A 26,853-nucleotide genomic window follows, 5' to 3' on the forward strand; every position below is an offset into this window, starting at 1 on the left:
GAATTATGAGCTGCGTCCTTCGTGTGTGGTTTACTTTTTTTTGGCTGCTCTTACTTACTTTAAAACATCCCCTCGTCTTTGTTTGAAGGATTTATTACTTTGCAAATCTGAATTGGCTGAGAAAGTTTTTTTGTGTTGCTTCTAATCAAACGTTAAAAACTAAATAAAGTAAAAGATTTTTTTTTTAAATCTATGAACTTAAAAAATATATATATACACTTTTGAAAAAGCTCATAAAATCACGAAAATGAAATTTAATATACATGTACAGAAAGTTTGTCATGGAAACCTGCCTGATGAGGCTGTGGTACATATTTTTTTATCTATGACTGCAGAAAACATGGAGCACAGCCTCATCAGGCAGGTTACAAGGCGACTGCTGAATGTCGCAGTTGCTGCCAAAAAGCCACTAAAGGCAGACTGCAATTTAAACACTGTCTCCAGGTAGACAACAGGAGTGATTCACCTCCTGCTTTCAGGCCTGCAGCTATCAGGCTTGTGATGTTCTCCTTCATCTTATAGATGACAGAAATTCATTTTTGGAGAGGCACAAATAATTTGTGTGGCATCTTATTTGATGCAGAAAGCCTGATTGTTCTGTAAATAGTTGGAAATTGATATTTAAAAAAAAAAAAACATCTTGGCTGCATTTTTAGAATTTTATCAGTCAACAGTGTCATGGCACGGACATACGCGGATACCAGTGGAACTGGGCCACTAGCATTTGATGATGTGAGTGTACAGGGACATATGCTGATCAGATACCACTTCACAGCGCAAATGGAACAGAGAAGCTTTACAGTTACTGAAGGCAAAACTGAAAGCAGAGAGACCCACAAATAAGCAGCAGTGGCTGCAGTGAAGGTCTAGTGGAGTGTCTTAAGGAATGAAACAACATGTGATGAAGTCCATGGACTGTAGAAGTAAACCTACAAAAGCTATTTATTTATTTCAAATTCAAAACAATCATGTTTCAATAAACCTGAAAAAGCACAACGCATTTGGAATATTTTATTATGGCACACAAAACATGTAACCACATTTACAGGGTATCAGAAAGGATTTTTTTTGTATTTGGTATATAACAGTATATCAGTATAAAGTGCCCAAAACAATGGTTATGGTTTTGAAGAAGACTCATGGACTATTAAGTCCTGTTTTCTACTGTTTATCATGGCTGTGGTTTATAAAGTGAAATTTACAGACAATCATTAGGTTCTACAGAACATCGTCATGGTTACGGCGCATTTAGTGCATTTTTAAAAGAAGAAAAAGAACCAGCTGAGCAGGTTAATTTATTATTTATGCAAATGTCACGTGCAGAGGGCTGTGCTACCCTGATAGTGATAATAAAAGAGTCTTACAAAAGGTAAATTACTCTAACACACACAGTTTCTAACTCAATAGTCTTGACATTATGTTGGTTGATATGCAAATTTATCTTACTTATAATACTGATATTTCCCAACAAATATATATTTTTATATAAAATAAATACATTTGAAACATCTTTTAATACATCTTGTACTTGAAATGAAATTCTTATGAATTTTACAACAAAATTCTTTTGCCGTGTGCATAATATTCATTAACATTTTAGAGCGTAAGAATTGAAACAGGATCACAATATGTTGCAAAACTCTGTGCTATTTTTAAAAAGAAGTGCATGCAGTGCAAACAGAAAGGGTGACTTACAAAACTTCAGTACAAAGAAGGAGATAAGAAAAATCTGACTCGTGGATAACGCCAAAGTTACAACTGCCCGAAGACTGTAGTCTGAATCCGAAGCAACTATATTTTAGGACAGACGATGCATTGCTGGGCCAAATGCAAAGAAGCAACAACATGGTAAAGAGGAAATGGTACAAAACTGAGGGAGAGTGGGTGAATGTGACCTTTCCATTAGTTTACACAATCTTAAAACATAGAATACCAACCCACACTTAGAGTGCATACAAAAAGACACCTGCATTTCCAAACATCATCATGGTTCCTTCATACAGATACATGTGTTAGACACAAACATTACTTACATTAACAGCAGTATGTTTGTGAAGTAACAGGAGTGACACCAACATTACCAAAACGCTGCACAAATGTATGGGAAAGCAGCTTTGGGTTTCAAGTGTCTCTGATGTGGGCAGAGAGAATAGAGCTGCCAGAAAAACGTAACAGACAAAACATAAACTTTCATTTTCCTGTTTATAAAGCAAAAATCCTATTAAGTCAAACAAAACAACTCTACATGTGTGATTGCAGACTGTGCACAGAGTTGGGAAATCTATAAAAATTTTTACAGACTATAGATAAATCTAAAAGAATATGTGCCATTTTGATTTTATGAATGAAATCGTAAATATGTTTTTGTTGAAAGTGCCACCTGAAAATGAGTTCTAGTTCGACATGCGACGACAAACAAGTACAAAGGTATTGTGTGGGTTTTCTGGTAGTTGTAAGCACAATATTTCAGTAACTAAGCAACTTGAAGTAAAAGAAGAGTAAAGTAAAGAATGATTAAAAATAGTGCAACCAGAAGCACGACGGTGCTTCCTGTAGTGGCAAGAAGCAGCTGCCATCCTAAATTAAGGTTAAACAAAAAAGAAGAACCTAGATCACCTGACTGGAGTCAAACTGTCACTACTGAAGGGTTTGGATAGATTCTGGCAGGCATGTATCATCCCGACAGTAAGGCATTCTGGAAAAATAATGTACAAACTCTGGCTCTATCATTTGTCCTTCATTTTCCTAAAATCAGGCAAACATTTCTTCATTTATACAACTTTCCTACTGTTGTGGCTGTTCGATAGCCACACCTAGGTTGTCGTAAATCTCCTTCAGCAGCAGTAGAGCTGTATCCTCCGATTCCCTAACAAGCAGAAAGACAAACCTTTTATTTGAAGTAAAAATATTTAAATCATTTCCATCAACCCTGCACAGATACGAAAAACTCACCAGTAACACAGATGAGACTGGATGGCAAACAGGTACTCGTTGAAGCTCTCAATGGGTTTCTCCTGAAGCACATAGTCGATGCGTCGACCTCCATTTAACATCCCCATTTTAATCTCACGATGCTCTCTTTCTTCCACTGACTCTGAGGACTCTGCCTCATCAAACCCTCCTGAAGGGATAGAAATCATTTCAAACAAGGCTGCACGCACCGAAACCATGACAACACCCAACGGAGGCTCTTTGCTTTTACTTACCCTCTGTGGTAAAATAATTAACAGATAACTAAGTGAGAGCAAAGAGGGAAGCATGTGCTGTTTGCAGTGAGCAACACAAAACTAAATTTACAGAGTAATAAAAGTTAAATGCAAACTGTGCAGCTAAATCCACTTCTGCAAACACTATTAACAATACTCTGAGAAGTCTACTCCAAACATCAATCAGTATATACTACCATCATAGATCCTGTCAGATGGGGTTGGGACGCTACCCCATGGCATTAGTTAATATACATTTTAGGCTTAAAAAAGCAAAACAAACAAAACGTGTTTTACGGGTTTATATTAGTGAAGGAGGTTTGTCAATACTTGTCTACTATGACATTTTAGTTCATTTTATGTAGTATCAGGTACGTGTATAGTTATAGGCAAATCATGAGTAAATGTCAGTAAGTTGGGGTAGTTTTGACTGATGTGCTTGTTAGCTTGCAATGAATCCCTCGAGGCTCCCCTAAAAACCCCAATGCACTTCTGATGAACCTGCTGCTGTTGGCTGTTAGCGTCTCAATCTATCTTTGCATGTACTGGCTTGTAATCCTGACATTAAAACATAAAAACTCTCAAATAACATTCCATTAGAATAAGGTTGTAAATGAATACCTGTGAGCCCTGAGATAAAAAACAAAAAACCGGTATCCTGTCACTTAATTGCAGGACGTGCACCCACATGTAGCTACTGCACGAGGTCTACAGATGAATATCATATTCCAGCTAATTTCTCATGTAATTAAAAAAAGAAAGAAAAGAAAACTTGACTGCTTTAAAACTGCTAGTGCTGCTCGTTCAGTCCACTGCTTTAGTTACACCGGCTTATGATACTGAGGATCCACCAGCCAGAACTAAAAGGAAAAGCGGGAGGCAGAAGCCTAACGGAGCCTGAGTCAGTAATGAGCTACAGGAAAAAATACATCATATTCCCTCTTTGTATATGAGCAAATGTAAATGCCGATGTAAACCTCTGCAACTGAGCAGCAAAGTAGAAATAATTAATTCTGCCTCTTTTGTATGAATACTGGAAACATGTTAGTTTTCTAGGTCAAGATGAGTAATGATGTATTCATAGGCTTAGAGCTTTCTAAGAGAGGACTAAAAGGTCATTAAACCAATGTTACAGCAGCTATAAATTACAATGAGTTAATTACTTGTTTTATTAATCAACCCCACGCAAATGACTATGCTAGCTTACCTCGAAAGTAATGCCTATGAATGGCACTAGACCACGCCAGTATTTTAGTCCAAAAATTAGCCCCTTTGTCTTCCCTCTTAGTAGAAGCAGTGACTGCCGCTGAGGCTGAGGTTCATAGTAAAGTAGTAAAGGGTGAGGGAAGCAGAAGAAAACACCAGATAGAGCAGAACAGAGGAGGGCAACATGCAGAGAGGGGTGAGAGGAGTACGAGGAGACTGAGTTAGACACACGTGTGCACATTCGCTCCCACACGCAAACACACACAACACACACAACACACACAAATAAAGCAAATGAACATGCGTTATTTACCCTGCGTCTCCTCAAGGGTTTTCTCTGTTGTAGTTTCTCCTCCTTCCCCCGGAGGCAGTGCAGCAACCGGCAGTCTGGCAAAGGACTGCCACGCAGTCCGTAATGATCCCAGAACATTGTTCTTCAAATCCATGCTCATTCGGGTCAAGCTGTCCTTTAGTTCTACAAAACAAAGAGAAACGGAAATGAGTTCCTACAATAGTACAGCTTATTTCAGTACAGAGAAATAATCATACCCAGGTGCATCCTCTTGCGGCCTTTATGGTGAGGGATTAGCATGGGCTCCAGGTCCACCTCGGAAACAATCATGGGCTCTATCCGATAGGCAACAGGATCATACTAAACACAGATAAAAGACATAAAAGATGACCTCTTTCATCATGTGAGTAGAGAAAGAGTCCAGCAGGTGCTTGTCTATATACCAACTATTTCTTTGGCAAATCTTTTAATCTTGAATTCAACAACTAAATAAAGAAGTAGTAAAGAGCAAAGAAGCTGTCTACTTTAATCCAATTACCTTAATCTAATGCTGTTAACATTTTTCATTTCCTCTTTTTTTCCCCAACTCATACTGGCAGGTGAGGTTTCTTTAAGAGATGAGTGCAGAATCAGAGTGGGCATTTGAGTTAAGTAAGGAGTTACTCACTGGGTGGTAGATGTTGTAAAAGCTCTTGCAGGTGGGGAAGGTGTAGTTTGGATCGATGCGTTTAAGCCCACGTACAGTCAGAAACATACCAATTGGAGAACCGAATGCAAAAAACGTCTGAGGGTGGAATTCAAGCTGCGGGTAATCAATGGATACCTGTGGAAAAATGGTGGGGTTAGCTTGTTACAGTGAGTTATAATTTAAACAGATTCTGTTGTAGGACACACACACACACACACACACACGATAGAAATTTCTCCCTTGGTTAGCTGTGCCATCTGAAAATATTACAACATCCAGGAAGTACACCAGCAGGTGAGGAGGACACCAGGGAGATGGCCACTCATGCAGGACTGACTCATGAGTGTGAGGACAGACAGACAATGGCACTGGGATGTACCTTTCAATGGGACAAACACGGTACCCTAATAATGGCACAATATGACAAAAGTTCTCTTATCATTGATCTGCTGTAGTTTAGCTCCCTTGAGAGCCCCCTGTTCTGACTGAAGTATATATGAACAGAAACTCCAGACACAGTTAGGTCAAAGACAGCAAAGGACAAAGCCGAAGAGTATGTGGACACCATGTGAGACACACCTGTCCCTTGGCTATGCCTCCATTGGTCTGTCCAGGTAAGCGGGCGGAGGGGAGGAGAGAAGCAGGAAGGTGATGCATCAAAGCTTCACCCCCCGAGCAAAAATAACAATGGTGTATTTGTCTGCATGTGTTGTACCTGTCCAATGCCCACATCGAAGTACTCATAGTCCACAGCACTAGTGACAGACTGCGGCCTGTGCAAGTGGAACTGCTGAGGTGGTAATCCTGAAGACTCATTGCCATCCTGAGTACTTGTCACTTCAGGCTGAAGTTGTGGCCCTTGTGCCTGACACACTGCTCCCATCCTGCAGTCCTGTTATGAATAAGAAATATAAAACATTATCAGCAGGTTTTCCAAACATGGCTTAAACTATGTTAAACCAAAAAAAGGAAAGTAAATTAGCAAATTCATGTAAATCACTAAAATTCACCAATATTCTCCAATTGCATTTCATTCAAGTACAAATTCTTAAATTAAAAAAAAAAAAAAGGAGGAAGAAAATCCACATAATTGAAATGAGCCAGACCTCTGGAAGCCATTTCCTTCTGACATAATTCAGGATCTTCTTTCTAGGTCCAAGAGGAATTCCCAAATCTTTAAGATCACTGTCACGGCAAAGAGCCTAAAAAAGAAGATTAATTGGTTTTCTAAGTAGGATCAAATGACTCAGTGGGTGTTATTATGTGAACAGTATACAACATGTAATCCATAGATAGAACCTTCAGTTCTCTCAGTGTGTATATTCATTATGTGTTACCAGAGATTCGAGATCCAGGTTTTCGTTCTGCAACACATCCAGATATTGCTGTAGGCCCAGTCTGTTCAGAGTCTGCTCCAGTGTGTTGCAGTTCAGATGACAGGGCTCACCAGAGATCTTACGTAGAAGAGGAAATAGAACTGAAAAAGCCATGAAGAAATATACAATCTTTCCTAATCAGTAAAGTTTCATTATTCTTTGCTGGGAATGTCATGTTGTACCCCTTGTCTAGCTTGTGATTCATCCCTCTGATTGGTTAGCAGATCAAACAGGATCAGTGAACCTGCAGAAGTAGAGGCAAAGCAGAAAAGTTAAAACTCTGCATTTTAGGTCCCACTTCTTTGTGATTGCGAGAGTTTCTGCGTTTGCACATCTCTAACCCAGGCTATGGCCTACTACTGAAACTGTCCCGCTGAACTCTGGGTGTCTCTGCTTAAAGAGTACATGTAGCCTGTTGAACTCCGAGGCCACTGTGTCCACTATGGTCTGGCAGTAAGTGGGGCTGTTATAGAAAAACAAGTCCAGCAGAGTGTCATTGGTGAAATGTCTCAGCCTGCTGATGCTGGGGAGAGTGATCCTCTGGATGTCCCTGGGAAGTGGGGAAGACAAGAGAAATCAGAAAACAAGAAAAGCGTCTAACAGGGTCATGAGCTGGACTGCAACAGAGAAATCCTGTTTTGTTGATGTCCAATTTCTGTTCATACTTACTCATCAACACCAGTGGCATCTCCATGTAGAGCACTGTGCCAGTTGACTGGGAGGAACTCTACTCGGCCCACCTGACCTTCCTGCTGAGCACGCTTATAATGAGAGGCCAGGAGGGATAGGGAAACACTCCTGAAGTCATTCACTGGAAAGATATTAAAAGAGGTCATAAACACACATGGGAACATTTATATATACATATAAACAAAGAAACTTACCACACTGTATGATGGATCGGAAACGTAAGTCGCACGCAGGGCCAATGCCGTGCACCATGAAGACAACATGGTCCACCTTTTCTGGTTCACCTGCAAACACACGTACAAATATGATGAGCCTAAAGCGCTGACTGTGTGGGATACTTTCTGAAACTGGTGACGAGTAGCTTTCACCACATTATCATACATACCATCAGGTATTTCTACAGAGATGTTGTCTACTCCCCTTTTGACAGTTCTTGGCCGGGTATGTTCTGAGGGGGAGGACACCCAGTCATCCTGCAATCCTATTGGCTGATACTGCATTATCAACTGAGAAGAAAAACAGTGGGTAGAGACTTATATGGGTGACAAATAAGTTTAATTATATCTTTTTTTTTTTTAAAGATAAACAAAAAACAATGCTGATACAATAATACATAAAGTAAGAGAAGTTGTGACATTAATAATAGTGACCCAAAACAATACGCTTGCACAATAGTTTGGTGAAGTACAACAATGAGTAATATATGAACAAATGTCATCCATGTCATTTGATTCCAGTTACAAAAATGTGGCAATTGTCCGTGTCATCTACTTTTAAACAAATTAGAATCAACCCCAACAAGTTCCAGTGGCCTCTCCCATTCCTGCTGTAAAAGTAAAGTCCTTCCATAAATAAAGTGTCCAAGTTTTTCTTTTATTCACATCTCTGAGATCTGTGATTTCCACATGGAAAAGGGAGCAGTGTGTGAATCAAGGATCTCATCTCTGACCCACATCACCATTATAGCTTTCCTTGCTAACATGAAAAAAGGCTGGATTGCATCTTTCTTTTGTTTCCAAACCTTCCAAACCAGACAGATCTGCTGAAACTTGTTGACCTTTTGCTGCATTAACACTTGAACATTGCAATTGCAATGCAACCTGGTGTTAACGAGGCTTACATTTGAAACTGGGACAGTCTGGAGTGGTTCCTGTTGTGTACTTACAACAGATGAACGGACATGTGCAGATGTGTGGTAAAATATTATACTGTAACTTTTTATGCCTGCTGCAAACTGCCATGAAAGTTTACCCAGGCTCAAAGTTAACTCCTCAGAACAGCATCTGGATATCTAAAAAAAAAAAAAATCTATCTAACAGTTCTGAGTCATCTGAGCTTAGACTCAAAGTTTTTGATCTCTAAATATCTGTATAAGATTTGATGTATTAAACTGAACTGTCAGTGAATCAAATGTTTTAAGTCTTCCATTCTCAAAAAGATTAACAGCACCTGCTCTTTGCCAAAATGTAAAATTTGATAAGTTTCCTGTGATAACAGCTCTGGGTTATCAGCCAGTGTTGTTATAAGATAAAAGAGGGAGAGTGCTATTAAATAATTTTGTGAGTGCTCTCCAAGCTCACATCACATTAGTCATAAGAAGATTGTTTTTGGCAATGGGTGGCTTTTTTAAAATTTTACCCAGCAGGTTCACAGTAGAGAAAATCTCTAATATTTTATTATCTAAATAAGGTCTGTTTCCTGGTTGTTTTTTTAATATAATAAATGTAATTTGCTTTCATTTTGTTTCTAATTCAGTGAAATAAAAAACATTTTAAGTATGCAAATAGTTCTTTGGGTGCCAGTCTCATGAACAGAATCACTCTTTGATATTTTAACAGCAGGCTTTACCTTCGGATTGTGTAAGATGACAGTCTCTCCAGTGGGAAAATCCAATTTCTTCTTCCATTCATCTGAAGTCACTGATTTCCTATAGGCTTCCTGCAAAATATTTATATATTAAAAGTGTTACTTAAGACCAAAGTTGAGAAGACTATAAAGTTAGAAAGTAGTCAGCTATAGAGAAGGAAGGAGTGCTGGTGAAAGGTCATTATTTGTGTCTGACTACCTCCAGATCCTTGCTGAAATCCTCAGGATAAGGCATGAATCTGGTGTCTTTATCTCCTTTGTAAAACCAGGTGCACCTGCGGACCTCAGAGGGAGCTTGCTCCCAATACACAGCGTAACGCTTCCTTTCCTTGACATGTACATCATACCGTTGCCCTTCCACAGCTACCACCTTATCCTCCTCGCCCTCGTCGCTGACTGCGAGGTAAAAACATACAAACGCAGATATAAATAAAGAAAGCACTCTGGTGCTTTGATTTAATTACAGCGTATGCTATTTTTACAGGACTAAAGAAGTTACTTTACAAGTTAAATTTGATCACACGTTTTACTTTGCAGCAATTACTGGTCACTCATCAGTGACTTCATCAGCATCACCAAGTGAACAATAAGTTTATTCTTCTGAAATAATTTAATCATGTACCTGCTGTTAGAAACACCGTCCGTCTTTAGTTTAATGGACACTCATACTCTTTTATTTGTCAACTTAACCTTTATTGACAACATTTTGTACAACACCATTCATATTTTCATTGCGGTTGTCACACACAAGATCAATATTAATAATAATAATAAAACTACATGCTTCCCCCTAAACGTAGATTTAGACTCTTTCTTTGGTGTTTAAATATTGTAAAATTATCTACTGATAAGTACATCTTTCTGAACCCTTGAGGAGTATGTTATTTGTTCAAAGAGTCATACTTTTAAAATGACATTCTTATACCGCTGTTTTATTATTGCGTTCGTTTTCCTTTGGATGGGGATGTTCAAAACGTTAGTGTGTCAGTGGGAGTTAAGAACACTAAGACACACCCAAACCAACCCTGAAACTGAACTTCGGTTGGTTAAATTGTTAATAGCAGGGAGCATGTCCTAACAGAACAGTCAAATGGCCTACTGGGCATTTAGCCAGTGATAGCAACACTGTTTTGAAAGTTTATCTTTCCATCAGTTGTTCCAGGAAAACTCCAACTTTTGTAATAATGACACAGGGATTATGCAGTTTTTCCTGGATACAATAAAATCAGGTCTTACTTCCTGGCATTTTCCTTAAAGGAAAATCACAAGTTTTAATAAAAAAAATTTTTTTTAACCAGCTTTTCAAATGGGATTTTGTTTGTTTGTTCCCAGTATAGAATCCATTTTTATGACCTTTGTTAAGCAAACTGACAAACACATGTTCGTACCCTCCAACCACACCCTACTGTCAACAAAGGCCCAGAAAAATGCTTGCTGATATAACCCCAGACTATCCATTTGTAATAATTTAAGTACACAGTATCTTTTATAACGTACAAGTAAAATACATTCTTACTGTTGGTGAAGGCATTCTCTAGTTTGTCAGAGTCTTCTCTGCTGAAAGGAAGCCAGGAGGTGTTGTCATCAGCACGTCGACAGAAGAACCAGTGAGGCTGCACTTCTTGGTAAGGAGCATGAGCTGACTCCATGTCAAGCATCTCGAAAGAGGACGCTGAAGAAGGAGAAGCTTCGTCCACCACAGGTGAAGCCTGAAGAAAAATTATGGCGACATGATCAAAATCTGACATCAGTATTTCTTCCTGTGCTTACTGTCTTTGGAACAGTGCACTGTTCAACTCAGCAATTATTAGAACCAGTAAATTCAAAAGTCCGAACCAGGCTGTGCCTTTCTGTAAAATCCTATGAAGCAAGCCCAAACCATGAGACAGAACAAGGGGTGTCAGGAAAGACAGGATTAGGCCTTGTCTTTGTAAAAAGCACAAAGCCCTACTTTATGCTTTTCTTTACAAGCTGCCTCTTGTCTGTTCTTCTTTCCACAACTGATAAAACTATAGCTTGTAAACAATCTACTTCCACTGAAAATCCAGTGTTAACACACAATGCTGCCAGTAATAATTTTGGCAATTCATTGTGTCAAACAGTGCCTGACACAACACCCGCCCACATTACTGACAGCAGCCAAATCAGTCTGCATTAAGCATCTGGACAGATTTATAATGACTGAGAATAAAGTGGAATGTGACCGAAGAACCTTCCCTAGGAATTAAATCTTGCTGTTATCTTGCAAGTAAAATTTCTCCCTGAGACTTTGTTAGGCACACAGCTAACTGTACCACATATTTAATGACATGTCATGCAGGGGGGAAAAGCAACAAACCATCAGGAATGTAAATGATAAAACTCCAAAGTCACAGGCAGAGATATTCTGACAGTAGCCCAGATGATCACACCAGGATTGTTGTCACTTTTGCATTACCTGCTTTACTTAAAACTTTACAATGAGTCAAACCACAAAAAACAAACACTATTTAATGTCCATCTATTACTACTACACACTACCAGAGTGGCTCTCAAACTGCAGATTGGTGAAGTTAAAGCCTCAGTCAGACAGGCCTAGAGACTGGCCGGTGACTGGCTGGGAACCCAAAATCTTAATTTAGATTAATATGGCTTTTATATTGTGATGCATGCTTAATAAGGAAGTCCCAGAAAGGCAAAGAAGTCACCCCCACTGAAAACACTGCATCCAGATAAACATAATCACCTTCTGGGATATGAAGTTTAAAAATTACTCCCATTATCCTGCTGTCCTTTATTAAGTAGCTCTACGGAGTAGTGGTTTACACAATTGGCTAACAAGGGAAAGATCCCTGGTTCCTTTCTGGGGGGAGACAGATATCCATTGGGGGTTGCATCAGAAAGAAGATCAAGCATAAAAATCTCCAAATCTGACTGCTCAAGCCTATCCTTCATGCCTTTGGGTTTTTGTTTTTTGCTAATATGTCATTTATGTCTCCAAAAGTTGATTCCGTTCATCTGGACGTAGTGTTTTGTGGGAGAAACGTTTCCTCACTTGGATGAGTGACGAAACGTTTCTCCCACAAAACGCTACGTCCAGATGAACAGAATCAACTTTTGGAGATTTACTTACCTGGATGATTGAGCATGCATCAAGATGTCATTTATGCTACATTTCATTTCATTTATAGTCCCTTCTGTCACTTTTTTATGTCTGGTGAAACAGGTTAGGACTAAATTCATATTAGGGTTAGTGTTGCTGCATCCAGCAACATTTATCCCCCCCATGGTTATGCATGTACCCTCACCTGATCCTCAGGTGTGCTCCCCGTGGCCACTGTCTTAGTGGGGTTGTCGAGCAGGTCTTGGGAGTTATCGCTTGGGGCAGCCCGAAAGAGACCCCCCTCTTCACCTTCACTGACTGACATGAGCTCGATGATCAACTCTTACATGAAGCGGGCAGAAGGCCACACAGTCACAGGACATGTAACAACAGAGTTCTGCATGGATGACACAGACAGTCAGTGGCATCCCATACATAACCTGTTACAACGTGTAAAAACAAAAAATACAAAACGAGTGAAAGTGTTGCAGCAGATTGTGGCACAGGGAGAATCACAGGTGGTGAGAAAAGAAGAGCCAGCTAAGCTCCAAGGATAAACTGACAGCTGTCTCCTTAGCTGCTGGTCAGCAACGGTGAACAGAATGGAAATACAAAAAGCTAAAAGTTCACTCACACAACGGCTGTATGATAAGTTGTGATGACGTACGTGGCAGGGAAACGCTGTACATTATCTTGACTAAAACAATGTTCATGGTTAACTGCCACGTTGTAAGCCTTGTATTTTAAAGGATGCAAAAACACAATCGCCGAGGCCAAGAGTTGTAGCGCTGGTTGAGGTTTATGCTAACTGAGTTACAATGGCTGGACGGGACGCTATTATTACAGTTCTTTTTGTTTCCAAACAGTGTTATTAGACATCACAGCATTAGTAACAGACAGCTGTTAAGTTAAACTCACCGACAACTTCACAAAGACCTAATGCAGAGGATTTAAATTGTTTGTTTATTCTATCTTGTCGTGGCTAGCTCGGTTAGCCGAGGACAGCCTCCTGAAACGATGCTAGATTGCAGTGACCTCGGAAATATGAACATTACTGAGTGAGCATTCACGACTGACTACAATGTAGGTCAAAACCACAGACTCGGGATAACTACATCAATTTGGATGTTTCTCCGATGCCTGTACTACAAAGTGTGATCATTAGAAGGCGAAGTGCTTAACCATAGCGTCTAGTGTTAGTATTATAAAATAAAACAAACGCATCGTTATCATTAAAGTATTTTTATATATTTCTTATAGGTTATTATAAGAGCAGTTACATTAAAACCCAAGGAATAGTATCACAAAACATGAACTAAAGAGCTGCATTTTCGTAATCAAAATGAAATCTACAAGGGGCTCCTGAAGGTAACGTTACATTTACGTCCCTAACGTGGTACGGGGTGTTTCACTGTGCTGAAAACGAGGTGTACCCTACTCTGACACTTGTGCATTCATCCAGTTATATACAAAAACGTAAACGTGACGAGTGTCAAAAAGCCATCATCCACCATAACCTGGGATATTTCGATCCTGTGGGGATATCTTATAATATGGCAGAAGTGACAAGCAGCTGACTTTTGTCCAGATGCATGCTTAACTTCCCTGACTTTCAGCTGAGAAATGTTTTATAACTCCACCACCGAGCACACTGTAGATGACTAAAACATAGTTTTATGAGATTGTAGCAGCCGAACCCAGAAGTCTTAATGCGTGTTTGGACTGAAATCTGCACAGGTATGCGTAAAATGTGACTGTAGTAGGTGTACACTTTTCAAAAGAGATGAGTAACCAAGTCACACACGGGCGCACCCATTTGTGGAAGCGTAGCTTTCTCACGGTTGTATTTTCTGCAGACTCTGAGTAAACTTGTCACAAATGAAGAAGCCCAGAAGCTGCACCCAGCAGCACTCACTTGGCGTTAGATTACAGAACACTGCCTCATCATTCCCTTTTGTTAACATCTGGACATGTGTGGACCAATGCGCTGAGCGAGCTTCCACATAATGCAATATAAAACACTTAGATTCAAAAGCCGTTTTTGTTGGACTGGTGTCAAAGCAGTCTTTAATTCACACTTCTACTCCAGGGCTTCTGGAGGGAGGAGTGAACAAAGACACACCCAGTCCAACAAGCGTGTGAGACAGCCGGAGTAATGAGCCTGTGTGGAGCAATAAGAGGAGGGTGTGGCTTTTTACGCAGGGAGAGCAGATAAGCTAAGTTTGCTTTGTAGACAGGGCAGGAGTTGCAGTCCTGAGCAGGCATTTTACCTTCAGTCAGTAGGACTGTGCGTTTCCACTTGTCTTCGCTCGGTCTTTTTTCCGTGAGTTTTTAAACAAGACTGCGTGGTAGCAGCTTCCACCACAGAAGAAGTAAAACACAAGAAGACAGCTCCAGGAAAAACTTCAGTAGGCAGCCATGAAGGACAAAGTGAGGAGAGGAGGAGGAAGAAATCAAGCCAAGGCTGGTAAGAACTAGTCTGTGGGATATGTTTTACGTGTGCGCTCCTCTCTCTTTGGCACTTTCTTCCTTTTTGTGCTTGTGCGAGGGGTGTCTCCTGTAGCAGGAGAATGTGTGGAGGGTGAGACATTCCAGCACTGTACTGCTCCTCTGAACATGGCCGGTGCTTTTACCAACTTCCTGACCACTTGAAGCATCTCCTGCTGTGTATTTTGCGCATTTGAGTGCCACACACGCATACACACGTGCTGTGATGCAGCTAAAATCAATAGGAATATGTGCACAGATGTGTAAGGGGCCTTACAATATCCCCTTACAACCTTTTTAAGAAGTGAAACTCTACACACTTTCTTGATTTTTGTCCAAAACAGTTGCCACACTCTTGTGAGGACCTCCTAACGTGTTGCCACTCCCCTCATACATAACATGCTGATTGAGTTAAGGTAGAATATGCGCTAGCCTGTCACCAATTAAATTGCCCCGAGGGCGTTTTTCTTTCAAAAAATGTCATTAATCTTTGAACTGTGATTGACAGTTTAGGTAATTTCAAAGTACAGAGGAATGCTCTGACAATTACCGTTTTGCATGGTTACCATGAACGCGCTGTAGCATATACATTTCTTTGCTTCCTAGCTCGATTATAGTGCAAGCCAACTTCAGGAATCAATGCCAACATAGACTCTGTACGAGCTCCAAAAGAGAAGCGGAGGAGAGGAGGGACATTCTGACGACCAATCACAAACTGCTATTGTTTTGGGTGCTTTCCAGTTGCAAAGTAGTCCCAGATTGACAGCAAGAGTTGTGGCTGTGCTGCAGAGTGAATGAATGACAGTAGCCAGAGATAAGCTCAAAGTTATTATTGGCCTCTGCAATGTGCATGTTATGTTTTAGTAGCCATTGTGTGAATGCATCATTGCAAGCAAGCCTGATCCATCACCTAGGTTTTAGTTTTGTGTCACAGTTTGCTGCTTTTATCTACATAGCAGCATTGGGTGTTGGCTGTCCTTTCACTCTGAGATGGCATGCAGGCCAGTATGCAAATGCAACAGGTTTAGCCATACTTCCATTAGTGGAACACGCCAAGTCCTGTTCTCCCTGCAAGTGTGTGTAAAAAAAAAAAAAAAAAAAAAAAAAAAAAAAGCTAGACACTCCCCATGTTTCTTTCTCTCTCTCCCCCCCTTCCCCTCTTACTTGTATAAATTCACACTCTCCTTCAGGCACTCTGTTACATACCAAACTTTCCATCCTAGCTCATACTCATTTTAGAGGAAATTAGTGGGAAGAACGTGATAAATAATTATTACTATTCCTTTGTTGTTTGACTCTGTTTTAAAAGTGGCAACTAAGCAAGAGTATTGCGAATGTTGCCCAGATGGAGTCCCTGCCTCATCACGGTAGGTAAAATGCAAAAGGAAGGCAATGATTTGCAAGTAGTACAGCAAGAACGTGTCAAATGTTACAGCGAGAAGCTGTAATCTTTTCCTTTTTAGTATATACTTCGAGCAAACAATTTCATAAAAGTCGGGCTCCTTTCCCACCGTGCTGCATGTGTCCGCTTCTTCTTAACAGCCCTGCAAGTGTTTGGGAACTGAGGGGACCATCTGCTGCTGAAAGGTTTTTTTTTTTTGTTTTTTTTTTTTTCATTCTTGCTGCTCAACAGTTCAGGGCTGCCTTTGTCATATTTTTCTTTTAATCATGTGCCAGATGTTTCAGTGGGTGGCAGGTTCAGACTGCAGGCTTTTTCTGACATGCTGCTCAAATGGGTGCAGAAATATTGTTTGTCTCGCTGAAGGAAGCAAGGCCTTCCCTGAAAAAGGGAATAAAATACTTCAACATAAATGGTGCCTTCACAGATGTGTAAATCACCCAAACTTGATGCTACTTTTTGCTGTCCTTCAAAATGTTTGCAATCAGATATGATGATTAGCAGGTGTTTCACTCTGTTTTATGGGCATGTCAACAGAATCTCAGCTGTTCTGGAAACTGACATGTTCTGCTCCTTTTGCAGAACTCTTTGTTTATCCTGTTGAATCTGTTCCTCTGATTTCTCCTTCAAACAGATGCAAACAGCGTGACTGTTGGAAGCGATGCTGTCGGTATTCGCCTAGATGACGTCACATCGTTTTCTGTAAAGATCCAGGGAGCAGGAGTAGAGCCCTTTGAGCTGCAGGTACTGACTCACTGTCTGTTCCTATTTTCCTTGTTTTGTTTGTCTTTTTAAAAGCGGTGATGGCTATTCTTGTAGGGTCTTTGCCTTACAATATAAAGCACCTTGAGGTAATAATTGCTGTGATTTGGCACTATATATAGAAATAATATTGAAATTAAAATTTAGCTGGAACTATGTATTTATGGTTTATCATTTTTATCCTTTGTTATATTTGCCACTGTGGATAATTCTGTATGTCTGAAATTCTCCTCACAAGTAGATATTTGAGTGTTCGCAGATTGGATTTAACTGGTGTGTGTTTTTAAAAAAAAAAAAAAAAAAAAATTCATCTCTGTAGGTCCATGGTTTTTGGCTTGTTCAAGATGCAGTAATGACTCTGCTTTCGAGGAATGAGGTGTTCCCGCGCTCCAACCTCTCACTCACACTGGCCGGGGCAACTCTGGATCCCCTTGCTCAACTGCAAAACGTCAAGGGTCTTAAAGCAGGTGCCATCCTTCGCCTTGTGGAAGGTATCATGTTTCTGTTTTTAATAAGCTGTCTTTGGCTACCACTCAATAAGAAATTCACCAATATGTAAGAATCGTTAAGTAAATTACTGCCTGTTTTATTCTTTTGGTAATTCAACCCATTTACACATTAGTAACATTTTAATTCTACAGCACTTTTTTTTTTTTTGAGTTCTTAGCAGACCTCGAGGTTGGAGGGAGAGCATTCCAGAGCATAATTATGTTCATAGCTTGTTAATTTTAACAATAATCCTATCCATATTTTCACCACACTCTCACCCTTTCTCATCCACAGACACCTAAGTTTATCTTGGCTCAGTGTAAACACCTGACTCACTTTTTCTGAGTCATCACACAAAGGTTTATAGATGCAGAGATTTAGTTGTAGTCTTTGCAACCATAAGTGCAAACTCAAGTATTTCACCCTCTAGCTGCTGAAACAATGTACCCTCGAGCACATTCCTTATGCATCTTCTTTGTCGAACTCTGTACGGCTTGTTCTTTGAAAACAGGGCTGACCACTTTCAGGTGGTTATCAGATCTTTGTCGTATTGCTCAGAGTTTTTTAATTGGTCGATCTAAATTTTCTGTTAACCAGCGCACGTCTTTTCAGAGCCTTACACTTTCCGCTCAGCCAGAGTGCATCTGGCTCGTGTGCTTGAGCTGCTGAGAGCATCTGGACCTCAGGATGCACTGAGAGAAGGACGCTCACCTAGCATACTGGAGGCACTGACACATACACAAATACCAGGTAAACACACACCCTGTGCATTTAGACAAATTGTAACACGTACACCAAAAATGGACTCTAACTCAGTCGAATCTCCCCCCAAATGTAGAAGCTAGCTTACAAAATGGAAAGAGCCTTAAGCGCTCTCTAAGCCACACAAAAACTGAATCAACCAGCCAGGATGGAGCGCCACCTGACTACCTCCTCCCCGGTTCCTCGGAAAGACCGCTCATGGCCCTTCTCCCACATAGCTCCCAACCAGAGGTGCACAAATAAATGGAATCTTTTTATTTGTTTCACCTAAACACACTCACTAACTCTGCATCACTTTATCCTCATCAGGCCCCCAGTTACCTGAAAGACCTGTCTCTCAGCTGCTGGAACCCTCCTCCAGGACACAGGAAGTTGCAGGGGGACTTCCTGTACATCACTGCAGTTACAATGGAGGGGCGGCGCTGTGACATCACATCCTGTCCAAAAGGTTTTTTTCTAAATAGGTAAAGAAATTCATTTTATTTAATTAAACTGCTTTCTGTGGCGGTGAGGAAAAGCAACAGCAGGCTAATAATACACAACCCACAATCCTTATACTCGTGTTGTACTTTGGTTTATTGTGGCCTTTGACACAAGCAGTGATGAATATTTCATTGGTTGTTATTAGTTCTGAACACTGACAGGAAAGACTTGATAGTTATAAAGAACCTCTACTGGGAACAAAGTTCAATGACATTGGAGAATTTCTGCTGTCACCTGACCTAATTTTCTCTGTACTGTGAGTGCATTATCATAAGATTGATGGAATGACAGGCAATGTGGTTAGTGGGTACCTTTATTAATAACCTGAGGTATGCAGATGACGAGAATATCGCACACAGAATGAAGTTTTAAGAGAAGACAAAAGCTCACTATGTAAGAATGACAGGCAAGCAAAATTGTGTGGACACATTATAAGACGAGGACTGGAATATGGTACCTTGGCCTGCATTTAGGAAGAATCTGAGAAAATGTACCTCTTTTGTTTTTAGAGAGTTGGGTGGCAGCAACAGGACTCAAAATGTGTGTCAGCGTCATGTTTCCCACTCTGTAGCATCCTCTAAACTCTGGAAACTGAGGAGGCCAGCTGCTGGACATTTGTGAGAGGAGTGTTGTCCCATTCTAGCTGCTCAACAGTCCTGGGTCACCTTTGTATATTTTAATTTCATGATGCTCCAAATCTTTCAAGTTTTCAGTTGGTGAAAGAGCTCGACTGCTGCACGTCAGCACCTGAACTCTGTAACTATGAAGGCATGTTGTTGTAGCCGATGCTATAAGTCTCTTTTGATGAGTAGATCATGAGATATTCAAAGTCTTCACAATTTTTATGTTGAGGAACATTATTCTGAAACTTTCCAGTTTGTAGATGCAGGTTTTTTTTTTTGTTTTTCCCCACACTAGTGAAACTCGAGCCAACTTTATTTACACTCTCTTTATACCCAATCATGTTGCTGACCTGTAGCTAACCTAACTGGCTACAAAATGTTCCTCCAGCTATTTCATTCTAGCATCACTTTGTTTTGGGGTTTTTTTTTTTTTTTTTTTGTTTTTTTCTTTGGTCCCGACTCTTTCAGAATTGGATATGTACCTACTTGCATACTTTCTGGGCCAATGCACACAAAGAAAGAAAATGAAAGGACTGCATCCAAGTTGGTTTAATCATATTCTCTCTCTGACATCTTTTGCAGGTCCACAGAGGATGTGTTTGATCCTCGTCCTGCACAGTCTTCTCCAGTTTGTCACTGTTTAACCGACTTGCTTTGTCATATTAGTCCTGCTGTCAAACAAACTTTTACCACACTCAAAAACAGGTAACGACATTGTTCTTTATAAAGTGAGTACTGCAGCACTGAATATGCATCCCTTCCAGCCTTTCGATTGGCAAAAGAAATGTTCAGTAATGCTTTGAAAATAACCAACTGAATCGTATTTGGAGTAAAGCAGCTTTTTCCTCTTTTTAGGCCCCTGCAACCACCAGTAGAGGTGATCACTACACCCTACCATACGCTCAGTTGGCTTGGTCCTCCATGCGCTACACGCACTCACAAAAACACCTTCACCAGACTGGGAGTAGATGATCAGGCAGAAACACAGGTTGTTTATAGCAGAAGACAGTTGTTTTCTGATGGTTGCTGGCAGCAGTTTGCTGTTGGCAGTGATCCTAATTACGCATGCCTTTGTTTATACGCAGCCTCCAGACTGGAACGAGGAGCTACAAGCAGCCAGAGATCTTCCTCAAGGAAGTCTGGAGGAGAGGCTGCAGAGAGACAAAGCAGTACTTCAGGTAAATATAGAAGCTCTCATTTAGCTTGATGTAATGGATTGTATTTGTCGGGGTTTTTTTTTTTTTGGTTTTTTTTTTGTTTTTGTTTTTTTGTTTTTTTTTGGGGGGGGTTTCATATACTCTTCATTCATTCGTTCCTTTTTGCTCAGGTGAACAGTGCATTTGTGAGTACTGTTATGCAAGGGGCCGAGACTGTGGTAGACGGTTTTGTTGAGCCAGTTAATGGAAACCCAGGGGACCCAGCTTTCCTGTGGGGTGGCCTTTTCATGAGCCAGGGGACAGCAAGTGCAGTGTTTGGTGGCGAAAGGGGTCGCAGGTAAGTGCAAACTCCCTAAAAATGACAAGACGACCTGATGCCCTTTGCTGCTTATGGGATGTACGTATATGATCCATCCCATGTTGTGTATGATAAAATGACTCTTGCATTGTAGTTGTGCTTTTATATTGGCACTGATTATTTTTATCCTCCTCCTTGTATTTGCAGGGCTGCTCAGAGGCTGGAGCTTAACGGTGTGCAGGCTTACAGTGACTTGGAGGGTCTGCAGGGGCTGCACACTATACCCACAGCCATTGTTGACTACAGAGGGGTTCGCCTGTCTGCCCAGGGTCTGGCCCCTGGCTTGGAGGGCTCTGAGCAGGACCAGGGAGCTGCTCCTGCTTCAAGGTACACTCCCTGAAGCTGTTTAAGAATGTTTAGTGGTATTAAATTTTCACAGATTTTAATGCTACCTGTCTCACTCGACCTTCAGAGGTTTGCTGTATGGTGTAAATGCAGGACCACAAGAGTCTCCCCATCGTAGACGGCTACTAGAACTGTTGGCTCATGCAGCCAAGTCCCTTTCGCTGCAGAGACACGTTGTCCTGGCACCCAATGGTCACCAGGTGCCCCTGTTCACCTCGGTGGATGCGCAGGGACTGTTGGGAGCTGATGGGAGGTTCTACTTATTAGATGTTTTTAGAAGTTTCCCAGCTGATGCCAACTTCTGTCCAGAGGCACAGACTGAAAGCTGCACGGTGACTGGAGAAGAAGAGAGTAATGAGAATAAGAATGACTGTATAAAAGAAGGTTGGCCAGAGGATTATCATGCAAATACTGACCTTCCAAGGAGTTTTCCTCATGGCCTCTGCAGACTGAGACCAGAACTGATGCAGGCTTTCAGTCAACACAAGTGAGTAGTAAATCAGAAGATTTATTTTAAACTTTTAAGTTTTCACGAAGTTTAAGTTTCTCTTTTGTTTTTAAGACATTGCCAGTTCACTCAGCGTGTCAGAGAGTTGTTGGATGAAAATGGAGGATTTGAAGAATGTGCCACATCTGGTAAGAAGTGTTAGTAGTTCTTACTGAATGGACACTGAAATCATGGCTGTACTTCAGCACATTTTAAGTCAAGTTGTCATTTATTTCTTTTTCGCAGGTGACTCTCGAGCCACTGCTGCCGTCCGAGCTGCGTGTAAAGACGTGGGCTCAGTTAGTGACATCCTCTTTGAGATGCGCTTTAATCCAAATGTATTTTCTCCAGGTATGCAGACTAACTACACAAGTATGCTATAGCAGAGCTCTTATTAGAACTCATCATGACACACTGCTTGTACAAATTTTAGGGGTAGCATTTCCTCCGGGGGAAAGCACATCAACAAAGCTGCAGGAACGGTTACTGAGGGAAGCGGCAGCTTTCATCATCACACACCAGATACCAGCTTTTGTAAGTCCAACCAGAGTTAATGTGCTCCAAATGGTGTCTTTTGAAAACAAACCTGTTCACTAGATGCCTGTTTGTGTCTGCAGTTGGAGGGTTGTTTGCACAACAGTGAGGCTCCAATGGACGGAGCTACTCTAAAAAATGCTCTACATCAGAGAGGCATCAACCTCCGGTACCTGGGCCATGTGGTCAAGGTTATTGCCCAGTCAGAACACAAGGAGCACCTGAGGCATATAATGGTTCGTTTAACTTTAAAAACAAAGCCTAATTCGGTCTTTATGGTGATGCTGCTTTCTTACATGCTCCTTCCTGTTTTCACCAGAGAACGGCCGTAGCTGAAATTTTTATTCGTTCAACAAGAAGGGTGTTCAACAGTTTCCTCCAGGTACTTTTTTTTTTTTTTTTTTTTTTTTTTTTTTTAAATGTTCCTTGATGAGAACTCAAATTAATCACCCATGTTTTCACACCTTGGGTTTTAAAAAGGCAGCAGGTGTGGTTTCCAAGGAATGAACTAAAGCCTCCATGTCTCTGTAGGGCGTGGATGTGTCGAGTCTCTCCGCAGCCGTCAGTCACTTCCTTAGCTGCCTGTTGGTTCCCCACTTCCCGCCCACCTCTGTAGGAGAGGATACTAAGAAGAAGTCAAGACGGCGTGGCCGAGGGGCCGGGGCCTCTGAAAGCACACCCTGGAGCACACTCACGGGAGCCGAGCTGTGGAACCTGGTCTGCCAGGATGCTGCTGAAACCTATGTCTTTGATAGCCTGGGGTGAGGGCATGGCCTTTGTTCTCCACATGCATTTATTATCTAATAGTAGAGAATCAATTTGAGAACAACCTGTGTTTTTTGTGGAACAGCTCTGGGCCAAACTACCTGGTGGAGCACTATGGCCTGCAGAAGCTCTCCTTGCTGAGAGAGTTCTGTTTAAAGACTGGTGTACAGGTAACAGACATCTGGAAATATGAATGCAGTTTTAAATTTGTCAGTCCAAGGAGAGGATATGGATATTAATATGTACATTTAAGTTGCAAAATTAGCTTTTAAAAATCAAATTCTGTATATTAAAAGGGAAAGGCACTTTTTTAATCCTGTATCCACACTAGTTGAGACTGAGAGACTACTCCTTTGACAACCAAAACAAAGCTCCTATTGGTCCAGAGGACATCATCAACATGATCCCTGTTGTCAAGCACATTCACATGCCAACTGTGGATGCCTCTAAAGTATATCAAGCTGCACAGCTCTCCATTCAGAAGGGTAAGTCCAACAGCTGCAGACTATTGTCTCTATTTTCTTCCCCGCAGTGTGAATTTACTGAAAAATAAGCTGTGTGTTATGATTGCAGGTCTGCTGGCTCAGGCTCATGAGCAGTTAAAAGAAGCGGTTTACCTGTATGGTAGAGCGTGTGACGATCTGCACCCTGAGGCTGGTTATTGCCACACCTTGCTGGCCAAGGTGGCGTACCTCCAGGGGAAAACTGCTGAGGTATGCTGACTGATCAACGGTTTCTGTTAGCCACAAACATTAACACATAATAGAGGTGAAAATAATAGGACGGCTTTACTGGATCTTTGAAAAACAATTTATGCCACGTTTGAGAGAACACTGCAGCATTAGTTAGAGCAGATGTACAAATTATTGGGCCACACATTTTAAATCTTTGAATTCAGGTGTGTAAACCAAATGCCTACTCATGCTGTCTGCCTTAACAAACGTCAGTGAAAGATTGGCTCATTCTAAAGAGCTTCCTGAATTTGAGCATGGTTCTGTAGTGGGAAGCCACTGCTGCACAAGTCAGTCTGTGGAATTTCTTCCCTCCTAAATATTCCACCATAAACTGTAAGTGGCATTATTGCAAAGTGGAAGCATTTAGGAACCACAGCAACTCGGCCACAGTGTGTCAGACCACAAAGTTAGAGCAGGGTCACAAAGGCTCTGACTCGCCAATCGGCCTCTATAAAACATTAACATCTGCACAAACTGCATCAGGAGTTTCATGACACGGGTTTCTATGACTGAGCAGCTGCTGTATGTGTAAGGTGAAGGTGATCCTGTATTTTTTGTTTGTCTCATCTGCATTGCATTACTCTCTTGGTTGATTGATGCAGACATGTATGCACTGCTCCCTCCCTAAACTGTTCCTTTTAATATAGATGAAACTATCTATTTCTCATCTGACTTTCTTTCTCCTTAAGGCCCGCAGTGTCCAGCTGAAGGCAGTTGTCATCAGTGAGAGGGTGCTCGGCTTTGATCATCCAAACACGATTCAGCAATACGTGAGTACAGCTACACATTTGTATATTAGAGAATGTACTTTATCCAGTCATCGCAAAGTCACAGTTGCCATTGTTTTTGTATGTAGGCCCTCTTAGGTGTGTATGTGTATGCTGGAGGGGAGACCACCCTGGCACAGAAGTGTTTCCTCAGAGCTCGTCTGTTAATGCTTACAGTGCACGGAGAAGACCATCCATACACCGCAACACTGGATGTAGGTTTGATCGACTTGAGTCTGGAATGCTCAGAAGAAAAGCTTTTGACAATATAATGAAAAGTGACATGACTATATGAAAGTGCTAACATTTTCTTCTTGTAGAACTGCCTTGGGCTGGTGCTAGCAGAAGATCAGACAGGCCAGTTCCTAAAGAATGCTGTGAGACTTAACACTTCCTTCTTTGGCCCCACATGTCTACAGACTGCTCTAAAGTAAGATAATATTTTGAATAAAAAGTCAGTGAGATGTCTATTGTCTCTCCCCAAAACATGACCACTTTTCTCCCTGATTCTTGTCTGTGCAGTCAGCACTTGTTGGCCCAGTGGATGTGCACTAAGGGTGACTACAGAAATGCTATGACACATGAGAAAGAGGCCTTGACTGCCTTTACCTCTCTGGTCAGTAAAAGTTTGAGAGAGGAAGTAAAGTGGGTGACTGTATTTGCATAGACTTAAATTTTTTTTATTTTTCCCTGCCCTCCTCTTTAGTTTGGAGAAGATCACCCACAAACACGCTGCAGCAAAGACTTCCTGTCCACCATAACCAAGCAAGCGGTAAAAGTTGAACGCACTCTCAGACAGGCAGGAGCTGAGTGCACAGAAGCAACTGTGGAGGTAGGTGCCTGAAAGCATATGCAACTCTCTTTCAAAGGAAAAAGTAAAGCATGCTAAACCCCATTGTTCTCCATTTCCCGCAGTGTCTCAGTCCAACACCCGACATTATTCTGGAGCAGATGGTTCTAGTTACGGGGATCAGGAATATTACACAGAGGTAAATATTCATAGTGGGATGGCATACCCAGTGTTACAGCAATATGACAATGCACGTCTCAAGCCTGGACCCAAAAATGGACTTTAGAAATGGTGTTTTTAAATTCTAGTTGGATTGTATGTGGCTTATTTCAGTATTAGCATTTCTTATGTATAAACCCACTTATGACACGACTGTTTTCACAGTAATAGGTTCCAGGAGTATAAGCAGAAACATCTTGAGCTAAAGGCTGCAGTGGTGAAAGAGCTGGGACTAAAACTACCTAATGTCGCCTCAGTGGCTGTGACTGGAGGAGGGAAATGTTCAGACCGAGAAAAGGGATGTGGGAAGGAACCAGAGGGTGGGGGAAACCCAGCAGAGGATACAAGCAAGTGCCAGCAGGACCAACAAGTAGAAGGATCTCTGGAGAGCACTGGGAAAGTTTCAGCTAATTGTCATGTGACTGAGCAAAAGGAGAAAACCAGTGCAGAAGGTGACAAAGCGGCCTCTGATGAGGTCAAAACGGTAAATGATGAGATGGAGTCGAGCTCAGGCGAAATGAATGGAAGGATGGACGTCCCTGCAAGCCCATCGGCCCTGAGAAGTGACGTGAGCTGGGCAGATGTTGTTTCAAAGTCCAGAGGCAAAGCTACAGCCGTAAATAGAGAAGGAGATGGCAGCACTGCCAATGGACCAGCTGAAGAATGATCACGAAGCCAACAAACAGTTGTAATAGTTTTCCAAAGTCACTGCTGTAAGATTAAAAAAAACCTCTTCCAGTATTTCCTGATGAAATTTGATCCAATGAACAAGAAGGACAGAATGACTATTACTTTATCCTGAAGATTTTACCTTAGTACTGACTCGGAGAGGGTTTAACCTTGTTTGTTTTTTTTGTTTTTTCAATAATAAAATTTTTACCTTGGTGTATTTAAAAAGTGTGCCTTCAGGTTTGTTTCTTAATGCACTTACATGACATGACTTTATATCATGTGAATGTTAAAACTCTAAACTCATCTGTAACTCAGGATGCATCTGTTCCAACGAACCAACCAAATTTAAAGTTCTATTTGTATACATGTGAGCTGAAGCACTGGAAGTTAGACTGTAAAATAAAAAGGGTTAGCTTTTATAAAATCTTACTACTCTATATAAAACTGAATCTGATTGGTCCAAACATAAGAAATTCAACTTATTGTCTTTATATACTTAAATTACCAATGTGACTGTTCAACCCTATGAGAATTTCTATTAATGTGATTATAAATAAAATCTGTGGAGTTGATAAAAGTTGAATTTTTGTAACATGCTAATGTGTGTTTGCTTG

The 26,853-nt window shown here is 41.0% G+C and overlaps 2 protein-coding genes across 5 annotated transcripts; one reads left to right on the plus strand and one right to left on the minus strand.

Moving 5' to 3' along the window:
* Positions 1 to 996: 996 nt before the first annotated feature.
* Positions 997 to 13,431, minus strand: ddhd2 (DDHD domain containing 2). 3 transcript variants are annotated; one of them, XM_082554618.1, is made up of 19 exons: positions 13,325 to 13,431; positions 12,612 to 12,803; positions 10,841 to 11,033; positions 9,524 to 9,720; positions 9,307 to 9,396; positions 7,844 to 7,964; positions 7,653 to 7,742; positions 7,438 to 7,579; positions 7,110 to 7,318; positions 6,951 to 7,012; positions 6,730 to 6,846; positions 6,499 to 6,594; positions 6,108 to 6,284; positions 5,372 to 5,527; positions 4,962 to 5,064; positions 4,726 to 4,887; positions 4,414 to 4,518; positions 2,953 to 3,121; positions 997 to 2,866 (listed from the first exon to the last, which is right to left on the minus strand). In XM_082554618.1, the coding sequence occupies exons 2-19, from the start codon at positions 12,729 to 12,731 to the stop codon at positions 2,785 to 2,787; spliced, it is 2,391 nt and encodes a 796-aa protein (XP_082410744.1). In that variant the 5' UTR covers positions 12,732 to 12,803; positions 13,325 to 13,431; the 3' UTR covers positions 997 to 2,784. The 3 variants fall into 3 exon arrangements, with proteins under 3 accessions (XP_082410744.1, XP_082410745.1, XP_082410746.1); XM_082554619.1 differs by having other exon boundaries at positions 12,612 to 12,846; XM_082554620.1 differs by lacking the exon at positions 4,414 to 4,518.
* A 1,137-nt stretch (positions 13,432 to 14,568) lies between these two features.
* On the plus strand, positions 14,569 to 26,464 carry LOC309719612 (clustered mitochondria protein homolog). Of its 2 annotated transcripts, XM_082555833.1 has the most exons (28): positions 14,569 to 14,873; positions 16,927 to 17,036; positions 17,374 to 17,545; positions 18,156 to 18,293; positions 18,382 to 18,536; positions 18,615 to 18,769; positions 19,994 to 20,116; positions 20,267 to 20,399; positions 20,497 to 20,589; positions 20,739 to 20,905; positions 21,074 to 21,253; positions 21,339 to 21,758; positions 21,834 to 21,907; positions 22,005 to 22,109; positions 22,192 to 22,292; positions 22,376 to 22,528; positions 22,612 to 22,674; positions 22,824 to 23,053; positions 23,143 to 23,227; positions 23,389 to 23,542; positions 23,631 to 23,770; positions 24,481 to 24,561; positions 24,648 to 24,773; positions 24,879 to 24,988; positions 25,081 to 25,174; positions 25,265 to 25,390; positions 25,474 to 25,547; positions 25,733 to 26,464. In XM_082555833.1, exons 1-28 carry the CDS (start codon positions 14,825 to 14,827, stop codon positions 26,232 to 26,234), a joined length of 4,113 nt encoding a protein of 1,370 aa, XP_082411959.1. In that variant the 5' UTR covers positions 14,569 to 14,824; the 3' UTR covers positions 26,235 to 26,464. The 2 variants fall into 2 exon arrangements, with proteins under 2 accessions (XP_082411959.1, XP_082411960.1); XM_082555834.1 differs by lacking the exon at positions 14,569 to 14,873 and having other exon boundaries at positions 16,926 to 17,036; positions 17,399 to 17,545.
* Positions 26,465 to 26,853: the final 389 nt, after the last annotated feature.

This window comes from Aulonocara stuartgranti (assembly GCF_965226115.1).
Source record: "Aulonocara stuartgranti genome assembly, chromosome: 12".
In the NCBI taxonomy this organism is placed as follows: domain Eukaryota; kingdom Metazoa; phylum Chordata; class Actinopteri; order Cichliformes; family Cichlidae; genus Aulonocara; species Aulonocara stuartgranti.

Bases quoted from the DNA above. Each gene is read 5' to 3' on its own strand.
- ddhd2 (XM_082554618.1), bottom strand. From the start codon at position 12,731: ATGTCAGTCAGTGAAGGTGAAGAGGGGGGTCTCTTTCGGGCTGCCCCA. The intron at 6,595-6,729 runs GTAACACATAAT...CTTCTTTTTTAG, and splicing joins ACCTGGATCTCGAATCTCTG to GCTCTTTGCCGTGACAGTGA. The intron at 5,065-5,371 runs GTGAGTAACTCC...ATCTGTGTTTAG, and splicing joins TTTACAACATCTACCACCCA to TATGATCCTGTTGCCTATCG.
- LOC309719612 (XM_082555833.1), top strand. From the start codon at position 14,825: ATGAAGGACAAAGTGAGGAGAGGAGGAGGAAGAAATCAAGCCAAGGCT. The intron at 20,590-20,738 runs GTAAATATAGAA...CTTTTTGCTCAG, and splicing joins GAGACAAAGCAGTACTTCAG to GTGAACAGTGCATTTGTGAG. The intron at 21,908-22,004 runs GTAAGAAGTGTT...TCTTTTTCGCAG, and splicing joins TGAAGAATGTGCCACATCTG to GTGACTCTCGAGCCACTGCT.